General features: G+C 39.1%; 1 protein-coding gene across 2 annotated transcripts in view; it reads left to right on the top strand.

The window, feature by feature from the left end:
* Positions 1-1,938: 1,938 nt before the first annotated feature.
* Positions 1,939-10,672, top strand: part of LOC310729578 (tripartite motif-containing protein 16-like) — a 47,592-nt gene continuing 38,858 nt past the window's right edge. The window contains exons 1-6 of one of the 2 annotated variants that reach the window (XM_083547955.1): positions 1,939-2,655; positions 4,706-4,801; positions 4,894-5,127; positions 5,316-5,475; positions 6,405-6,464; positions 6,710-7,217. In XM_083547955.1, coding sequence (XP_083404081.1) covers positions 2,065-2,655; positions 4,706-4,801; positions 4,894-5,127; positions 5,316-5,475; positions 6,405-6,464; positions 6,710-7,217 — 1,649 coding nt within the window. In that variant the 5' untranslated portion in view covers positions 1,939-2,064. The remainder of the gene's footprint in view (positions 2,656-4,705; positions 4,802-4,893; positions 5,128-5,315; positions 5,476-6,404; positions 6,465-6,709; positions 7,218-10,672) is intronic. The other variant, XM_083547954.1, reaches the window with a different exon arrangement.

A 10,672-nucleotide genomic window follows, 5' to 3' on the forward strand; every position in this document is an offset into this window, starting at 1 on the left:
ACGTTTCAATGAGCTCATAGAAGGTAGTCACTCAATCTTAAGTAAGATGATCAAGAGCCCAGAATCTCCCAGTGTTCTCATATTTATACCCTGATGCCACATAGCATCTCCCTTGTGTTCTTTGTTTGTGTTATCAATCCTTATCTTTTAGAATTTTTTCTCCTCGACAAGTTCCACTTATTTCTTCATTTTTAAAGGATCATCTCTCCTCACCTACATTTTTTATTTCCCATTATCCTCCTCCCCTTTCTAAGATTCCATATTTTGGTGTCCTGTTCCCCTCAGTTCCTCTTATTTTAGGCCTGGTTCTGTTAGAATTCTTAAGAAAGTTGCATTTGTAAAAAACCCTCTCTCCCTTGAATGATCTCCTTACTTATTATCTATTTTCCTTCTGCATCTGCAAAGTTTCGGCTTTTATTCTGATTTTTATTGCTGTTTAGATTCTACTATTATTGGGTTAAGTTCAAATCCTCCTACATGGATTATATGTTCATATATGTTTAATTAACTATTGTTCTACTTATTTATATGAGTATTTATGTAATATGTGCCTGAGAGCTGAGTGTCGTACAGGCCTTAGTGCAGAATATGTTGCCTTATGAGAACATTCACAGGCTTGCTATCTTGTCTCTTCTCCGGTTCTGCCAACTGCACACAATAGTCTTACGTCTTGCTATTCTGATGTTGACCTTCACTAACTTCTCTTTATCGGTTTTTCATTTAGCTTCTTCTCGCAAACATTCCAGACTAGCTCTTAGCGACATTTTTAGAAGAAAGTATCGCCAATTTCAACTCTACTCTCTAGCAGTCGAGGTTACACCATTCACTTTTACACGTGAGACGTGCACACAGACTTCGCCTGACCTCCCTGCTGTTTTTCATCAGGAGACACAAACTGATAATGAAGATTCTGATGGTCTTCACACACCTGCATCAACTCCTCCTTTTTCTCTCTCCACCTTACATATCTTCTCCCTATCCCTCATACTGGTCTCCTACTGATTAATCACCAGCTTCCCCTATTCTATCTCCCACTACTGATTATTCTCCTGTGTCTCCCCACTGCTGTGCATTCTTCCACCTCTCCTCCTCCTGTGTCTGTCCTCGATCACTCTCCCATGCCTTCTTTAGTCCCTGTTGATATTGAGTTTTTTTACCTCAATAATCTGAATTAGTCTGCCACATACGTGGCTGTTTACGTTCATCGACACACTCACGGCATCAGTCGAGCACTATTCTACTTTATATGTTCGTATCTGACTATCAGTTTACTTTCTACTTGGAGTAAATAGATTGCATGAGTTTGATTAAAATATCGGCTAAATAGGTTTGATTCATCTATTTATGTTGAACTCATGGTATCTAAAGTTCTATACTAGTTATAAGTTAAATACAGTATGTTGGATTAAACACAAGCTACAGAAATTGGATTAGAATATTTTTTTTCGACAGTGTCATGCTGTGTGGATATTTTCCAGCAGTAGCAACTGTGAGACGTGTCAGAATTTAAGAAATGATGAACAGATCGAAGGTATGAGATCTCAGACTGAAGTCAAATTTCACTCCCCTTTTCAAAGTGAAGTGACTCCAAATTTTCATAATGGTATCAGTGACATTCCCTAATTCACATGACAGATGTTGAAAACACTGCAGAGAGAAAACAGAGAAGATCCTCGAATCCAGATGTGGTGAACTTGTAGCATTACACCTACAAAGACATGATGTGCTGAGTGAAGCGTCTGAACGCTGTCAGTTTTATATATCTGTTATTATTAAACCCACAGTCAAATTCACACCAAAGAACAAATCAGACTGCATTGGATTGGACTGTTTAGATCAGAAAGTATCTCCTGTTGTAAGACTACACTGTTCCTTACAAGCCTGAACTCTCTGTGTTTAAAGCCACGCCCACTCTGTGTGTCACACTATAACACACACAACCAGGAAGTTCATTTTAGAGAAAACGAAACTTAGAACTTGAAGCCTCTCCCTCTATTTTCTTCTTCTTCTCTCTTTCATACACACACACACACACACACACACACACACACACACAGCAGGAAAATGGCAGAAGCCAGTATTTCAGTAAATCAGGATCAGTTCATCTGTGCAGTGTGTCTGGATCTCCTGAAGGATCCTGTAGCTATTCCTTGTGGTCACAGTTACTGTAAGGTGTGTATTAATAGCATCTGGAATCAGGAGGACATGAAGAGCATCTACAGCTGCCCCCAGTGTAGAGAAACTTTCACTCCAAGGCCTGTTCTATGCAGGAACAACATGCTGGCTGAAGTGGTGGAGAAACTGAAGAAGACTGAACTTCAAGCTGCTTCTCCTGCTCACTGTTACACTGGACCTGGAGATGTGGACTGTGATTCCTGCACTGGGAGAAAACACAAAGCCGTCAAGTCCTGTCTGGTGTGTCTGGCCTCGTATTGTGAAGATCATCTTAAACCTCACTATCAGTCTCAGGCTTTTAAGAAGCACAAGTTAGTTGAAGCCTGTGTAGATCTCCAAGAGAAGATCTGCTCTCAGCACGACAAACTGATGGAGATCTACTGCCGTACTGAGCAAAGCTTCATCTGTTACTTGTGTATGACGGATGAACATAAAGGCCATGATACAGTTTCAACTACTGCAGAAAGAAGTAAAAAACAGGTGAGAACTGAACATTATTATTCTTTTACAATGAATTAATTGTAATAAATAATGAAATTGTTTATGAGGTGAATTTTAGTTACAGTTGAAGGATCATATGTAAAGAAGTGTTAAACAGGAGAAAGCTGGAGCTGTTTTCCCCCAGTTCTATTTCCTTTGTGAAAAGGTAACGAAATGTTATCAGCAGATGTGGAAAGTAATGAAGTGCAAATACTTTGTTAGTGTACTTAAGTAGATTTTTCTGGTATCAGTATTTTAATTTACTATTTATTCTTCAGACAAATTTTGACTTTTTCCTTGTAATTTTTTAATTTTTACACAAATATCTGTACTTTTGTTGTTTATTTGGTTGTGATGATGTGTAGATCAAACTTTGAACTTTGATCAAACTCACACGACTCTAGTAAGACCTGAAGACACTGATTAACCCTAATCAGAACAAACTAAAGCTAAACTCTGCAGCAAAGTGGACTTCAAGGGCCAGAGTTGAGAACCCTTTAGCTATTTAGATTCAATCAATAAAAAAAGCTTTACCTCCATTTAATGTTCTTGGAGGCTTCATGACTTTCATCACTCCACAAAAAACTGAAAAATGGAGTAGAAGGTCTCCCTGTATTGGCAATTGTTTGGCTTAATGATTCTCCACATCTGTTGCTTAAAAGAATATTAATGATTTAATGTTAGATTAGGAATCATCAACTGTCTGCAGTTCGGTAGAAGATATGGGATATGTCACTATGTTTTACATCAGTCCAAACTATGCTTCAGTGTACCCACATGGTCCAGATCTTTGAAGCAGGGTTATGCCTGTAAAGGTTTTGCTGGACTGTCCTACTCCTTCAAAGCATCAGAGTCAATGAAATGTCTTTGCTTTGTACATTTCTTGCAGAGTTCTATAATGTCTTGCTGGGGGTTCTGGCTGTCAAGGCTGTTGTCTGGATCATCAGATACAATTTAGACGGAGTACACTACTTAACAAAATGCACAATCATTAATTCAAGAATTTATTCTGCATAAAAAAATAAAATAAAGCAGAATTAGGCTTCATATATTACCAAACATTATTACTTTTTAAAGTACATTTTAATATACTTACATGCTTTATTGAATGTGATTTTCTTGAATCCAATTAAAAATCTAAAGAAAGAACTAAAGATCAGAGTTCATAGAAGAGGTCACAGAACTTAGAAGATTTGGAGTGTAGAAGATTGGGCCAAAATCACACCTGAGCAATGCGTGCAACCAGTTTCTCCATACAGGAGGCGTCTTGAAGCCGTCATTACCGACAAAGTTTTAAATCCACCGTGTTCAATACTTTCTCCCCGTGTCATTTCACATTATTACACATAACTTTATTTATGGACATCTACAGTTTGATGTCTTTATATGTTTGGATTGCATGAGTTCTTACCAACATCTGGGAAACATTTCATGTCAGTAGCCACAAATTAAATGTAACTATTCTAACTTTTGTCATCATTTGAAAAGCTTTTTGTGGCTGCTTGTTGAATGAATGCGCGATTTTCTTCTTTGAACAAATTCACTCATGTTGGGTCGTTTCTTTCTGTAAAAAAAACGTGTGTATGATGTAAAGCAACATTTGGATTGTATTTTGCAGATGGCATTTGACGACCATGCTTAAAAATATATATAAGATATAATAACATTTTGACAATTTTTGTTTAAAACAACATTTAGTTTAGTTGTGAAGATATAAGCATCTGGAATATATAATTAATGTCATTTTGTATAATAATTAAATTGGCATAAATTAAATATACAAACAATGAAAACAAGCATTTAAACGTTGTAAAGCCGCAGTAAATCACCTGTAAATACAGATTTTATTTCATCTTTAATGAGGTGGAATTGGGTGTGGCTTTGAGTAGACCATTTTCACACATCACTAAATTTATCATGTAATCTGTGCTGAACAACATTTAATCCTGGAAGTTATTTTATTATATTTTTAGAGATTTTTAGAGAAATTTGACTACAATTCTGTAAAACAGGAAGAAATCTATCTGAAATGTATTTTATTTGGTCTCAGAATGAGTTAAAGGAGGAGCAGATTAAATCCCAGCAGAAGATCCAGGAGAAGCAGAAGAAGGTGCAGGAGCTGAAACAGACTGTTGATACTATAAAGGTGAGGAATGAACACACACACACACACACACACACACACACACACACGAACTCTCACCGTGTGTGTGTGTCTGTGTGTGTGTGTTCTAACAGAAGCGTTCACAGGCAGCAGTAGATGATAATGAGAAGATCTTTAATGAGATGATCAGCTCCCTGGTGAAAAGGCGCTCGGAGGTGATGGAGCTGATCAGAGTTCAGGAAAAAGCTGAACTGAGTCGAGCTGAACAACACCTGAAACATCTGGAGCAGGAGATCGCTGATCTTCAGAGGAGAGTCAGTGATCTGGAGCAGCTTTCACACACACCTGATCACATCCACTTCCTCCAGGTAACACTCACTCTCTGATCTACAGAGGGCGCTGTTCCTCACAAAGTTTCCTCCTAAAAGCTCATTACAGCAACAATAAATGTTCCTGTCTGAGATCACAAGTGTGTCTTTGGTCTGATTCAGTCTAAGATTCATTCGTTTCTCTCCTCCACTTTTCTCCTTCTCTATGATGTGTTTCCTCTCTGTAGAGTTTCCCGTCTCTCTGTGTTTCCCCTGGATGTGACGACTCACCCAGCTTCACTGTCAATCAACATCTCTCATTTGATGGAGTGAGGAAATCGGTCTCCGATCTGAAAAAACGAGTCGAGGAAATCTGTCAGGAGGAATTCAACAAAATCCCTCCACAAGGTAAACAAATAGTTGTGTTGGAAATTTATTTGTTGTGTATCACAGTAAAGAGGGAGAGAAATTTCACGGAACAGGAATAAGTGGAGGTCACGTATGCAGAAGAAGGTAGATAGCGTTCTCCTCTGGGTATGTTCCACTGCCTTGTGAGACAGCATGAGCAGCAGATTAAAAAGACACTGATGCGTACAACACACACACACACACACACACACACACACACACACACACACACACACACACACACACACTCTGTCAGGGTATGGACCACAATTTGGAAGCTGGAGTAGCTCTATCATGTTTATTGAGGTAAACAGAGCACAACACCGAGTCAGAGAGCGTACGAACCGTAACGGGGGTTGAGTCCGTAAAGCCGCCATAATCCTTGGAACAGGTACAATCCACAGGGAAGGTATATAATCCACAGGGAAGGTATATAATCCACAGGGAAGGTATATAATCCACAGGGAAGGTCTATAATCCACAGGGAAGGTATATAATCCACAGGGAAGGTATATAATCCACAGGGAAGGTATATAATCCACGGAACCAGCGGGGAATGCTGGCAGTCTCGGGTCAGGTCGGTCACCGTAGCCATAAAGTAGGTCTGACACTAGTGATGTCAGAACGAAGGATTATATGTTGAATCGGTAACGAGAGACACCTGTTAATGCCGGGAGCAGCAGAGCGAGGCAGCGTGACAGCTACCGAGGGGGGCGTGGCAGGTGGATCCCCGACACACACACACACACACACACACACACACACACACACACTTATTACACTAGATAGACTTTAATTCAGATCTGGAAAGTTATCTGACACCGTTGTTAGTCGTCTGATACCAGCAAAGAATCACAACTTTCATATTTATGATGTAAAATGTTTCCACATCATTTTTCAGTCTCCATTTTGTCTCTGTGTCTCAACAGCTGCAGCAGTTCAGATGATTTTACCCTCAGAACCAAAGAGCAGAGCAGATTTTCTGCAGTGTAGGTGTAACACACACACACACACACACACACACACACACACACACACACACACAGAGTGTGAACATGTCTGTATTGATGATCTAAATCTGATCCATTTCTCCCTGATGACTGATGATGTGTACTATTTAAAATAGTTCATGTAGAGCAGCATTAGGAGAACAGAAACACACACAGGTGTCTCACACACACTTATTATAAATCCTGTGATTAACATCAAACCTGTGCACATTTTATTGTTCTAGATTTCTGTTATCTGACTCTGGATCCCAACACAGCAAATCCTGATCTCTTTCTCTCTGAGACGAACAGAGTCGTGACACACAGTGATACAGCACAGCGATACTCTGATCATCCAGAGAGATTTGACTTCTGGGAGCAGGTGTTGTGTAAAGAGAGTGTGTGTGGACGCTGTTACTGGGAGGTGGAGTGGAGCGGTGGTGTTGTGTACATATCAGTCTCATATAAAGAGATCAGCAGGAAAGGACAGGGTTTTGAGTGTGTGTTTGGAAACAACAGTCAGTCCTGGAGTCTGGTGTGTTCTCCTTCCTCTGTAATTTTCCGACACAATAACATTAAAACTGAGCTCCGAGGTCCAGCGTCCTCCAGAATAGGAGTGTATGTGGATCACAGTGCAGGAACTCTGTCCTTCTACAGCGTCTCTGATACGATGAGGCTCCTCCACAGAGTCCACACCACATTCACTCGGCCTCTATACGCTGGATTCTGTGTGCATTCTAACACAGTTATGTGGTTTTGTGATGAAATGAACTGCATGTAAAAGTTTAATAAAATGATAACTGAGGAGTCGGATTTCATTTCTCCCTGAACTTCAGTAATTCTGTGTGCAGAATCTGTAGAATGTAGGATGTTTCTAGAATAAAGGTAAAGGTACAGAGATGTTTCCAGGCCACGTTCCTCATGATTGTGATAAAGGTTTCAATTAATTCTTAAATAATAAAAGCCATAAAAATCCTTCATCTTTGCCTTTTTTCCAAACTGAGTTTTGTGCTGATGAACTCGAGATGATCTGTGAGAGATGGAATAGGCTGGGGTGTCCCAATACTTTTGGCCTAATGTTTTGCCTCGTGTGAATTATTTGTACATGTTGAAACAGAATCTATTTTTCAGAGGATATATTTTGGGTGAAAAGTGCACTTGTGGTTTCTTACTTTAAAATAAACACCCGGATGTTTGACGTTTTCTAATGCAGTCAAATTCATAGCTGGCTTAAATTTCTCTCTATTTTTGGGTCACTATTGATATTTCTATCTGTATATATTTATTTTTATGTGCTGTGTGACTGTGTTTTAACCTCAACCTAAAACCCCACCTGAGTCAAATCCACATGTTTTCCTCAGTTCTAGTGGAAGTGTGAGGAGGATCTCTCTCCCACTGGGACTTTAATCATTTTCCTACAGAAATAAATGTACTGAAAGGTTCACAGGAAATCCAGATCACTCCTTTATTCAATTCGTTCCCAACAAACACACATTTATTCTAAATCTTAGACCTAATGTGCTGAAAACGGCTCCGCTGATGCTTCTTGTCTCGTCACTTTAACAACAAGCTCATTTTATTACAGGAATCACAGAAATGTTTTGCCTCACTGGATGTTACTGTCGGCGGCTGAACGTTTCTACAGTAAAACAGTTCAAATATTCCACTTTAGCCGCTTAGCTTCCATCTTAGCTTCCACTTCAGACGTGAGTGGGCGTGGCTTTAATGTTTTCAGAGCTCGTTCTTAAGGTGTTTCAGCATTAAAGTTTTAAAGTTCAAACATTAAGGCCACGCCCACTCACATCTGATTGGCCAGATCAAACATTTGAATATTGACTGTTAAACTGCACTAAACATTTTATTTATTTATTTAGTTTGTTTTATTTTGTTTTTTTGTCATACGAATTTTCCAAAGCCGCACCTACTCACATCTGATTGGCCATTTCCAAACATTTCAGTTAGTTTTAATGATGAATAAATAATTATGATTTAATTTGAATCTTTTTTTAAAATCATTACTTTAAGGTAGTATTTAATTTTAGTATCATATTCGTTTCTAGTATATATTATATGGTAAAAACCTTGATATTTTCAAATGTTTATTTGACATGGTAGAACAAATGAACATATAATAACAAGCAACAAAAATCCCTGTGTTGAATTAAACTGTTTCCACCTTTATTAACAGTCAACAATACTGTTAAACATGCAGCATTACACATCTACTTTCAATTCATGAACACATCACATCTACATGTATGGCATTGGGTAGAGGCCCTTATCGAGAGCTACCACCTCCCACATTACAGCTGGATTTCACTGCATACAGATTTCAGTTTTACTTTGCGGATATGAACCTGTCTGGGAAAGATGCATTTGCTTCATTGTGCACTTTCAAATTCACTGGATTCTTCGTTGTTATTGATCATGAAGTTTTTTTTTTGTTTTATCTGAATCAGAAGTGTAGATTTATATCTGTCAGGAGGAATTCAACAAAATCCGTCCACAAGGTAAACAAATAGTTGTGTTGGAAACTATTTATTTTTTGTGTATCACAGTAAAGAGGGGGATAAATATCATGGAACAGGAATAAGTGGAGGTCACGTATGCTGAAGAAGGTAGAAAGCGTTCTCCTCTGAGTGTGTTCCACTGCCTTGTGAGACAGCATGAGCAGCAGATTGTAAAGATGCAGTTGTCTGGATTCTCATGTCTCTGAGGAAGCGGGTATTAGTGTTTCCTCTCCCCAGATGATAACTGTCATATAAGTAGAGCTGTCTGTTGGGTGGGAAGTGGCAGGTGACCAAAAAATGGAATTACATCAAGATAAACTCACCAGACAGTCAGAAGAACTAATCTAGAATATCATAGTTGATGCTTCAATTCAGATCTGGAAAGTTTCCTCACTGGTGACGTCACTGACGCGTCTGATACCAGCAAAGAATCACAACTTTCATATTTATGATGTAAAATGTTTCCACATCATTTTTCAGTCTCCATTTTGTCTCTGTGTCTCAACAGCTGCAGCAGTTCAGATGATTTTACCCTCAGATCCAAAGAGCAGAGCAGAGCAGATTTTTTGCATTGTAGGTGTAACACACACTATGTAAACACATTTGTATTATTTATCTGAATATATACATTTATCTCTGATGACTGATAATAATTAAAATATTTCATAAATCGCAGGTTTAGGGGACAAAAACAAACCTGTGCTGTGCATTTTACACCTAGGCCTTCAGTGGGCTCTTATCTGAATTGATCTACCTACGATGCCAAAGACAGGAATCTCAGAGTGATAATGAATGTCATTAATAAAGCAAGAAACCCAATGACCACAATTCAGCACATCCCCTTTCACTGTAGCCAGAACTGTACCTCCCACATGCATCAATATTAAGCTTATGACCCTGGGTTTTCCATTAGTTTTTTGTGTACACTTTAACCTCCTCGCCTTCAGCGCCACGCCCACATGACCGATATCCCATTCTTCACAGGTGGTAATGTTTAACAATAGATTAAATCAAAAGCTCCAAAACAGTCTCTCAAGGAAGAAGCTGCTACAATACTGCAATGGAAATTGCTGCATGAGCTCATTAACACCTTCAGAAATCATTGTCTGTGAACACAGTTCGCCATTTCATCCGCAAATGCAGGTTAAAGCTCTTTCATGCAAAGAAGAAGGCACGCGTGAACATTATCCACTGTCCTATCTGGGCCAAAGCTTGTTTAAAATGTACTGAGGAAAATTAAAAACTGTTCTGTGGTCAGACGACGTGAAATTTAAATTCTCTTTTTTTGGACCATCCTCCGGACTAAAGAGGAGAGGGACCATCTGGCCTTATCAGCACTCAGTTCAAAAAGCCTTATGGGAGTCTATTAGTGCCTGTGGGATGGATAGCTTGCAAATTTGGAAAGGCTCCATCAATGCTGAACACTATATATACAGGTTTTTGATCAACAAATGCTCCAAGTGACTGTGTGCGGTATGGTGTGGTATAAAATATAAAGTGCATTGTGCTGTGCAAGTCCAGAGCTAAAGTGACAGTCCAGAGTTTAAAGTGTCCCAGTGCAAAAAGAAAAATATGTGCAGGGAAAAAGTGTGGCGATGGAGAGAGTGGGCCAGTTTTTAGATCCTGGGTGTTTCCTGGTTTAAACTCTGAATGGTCTGCAGGAAGAAGCTCCTCCTCATTCTCTCTGTGTTCGCTTTC

The sequence above is a fragment of the Silurus aristotelis genome, assembly GCF_946808225.1.
Source record: "Silurus aristotelis genome assembly, chromosome: 8".
Classification (NCBI taxonomy): Eukaryota; Metazoa; Chordata; class Actinopteri; order Siluriformes; family Siluridae; genus Silurus; species Silurus aristotelis.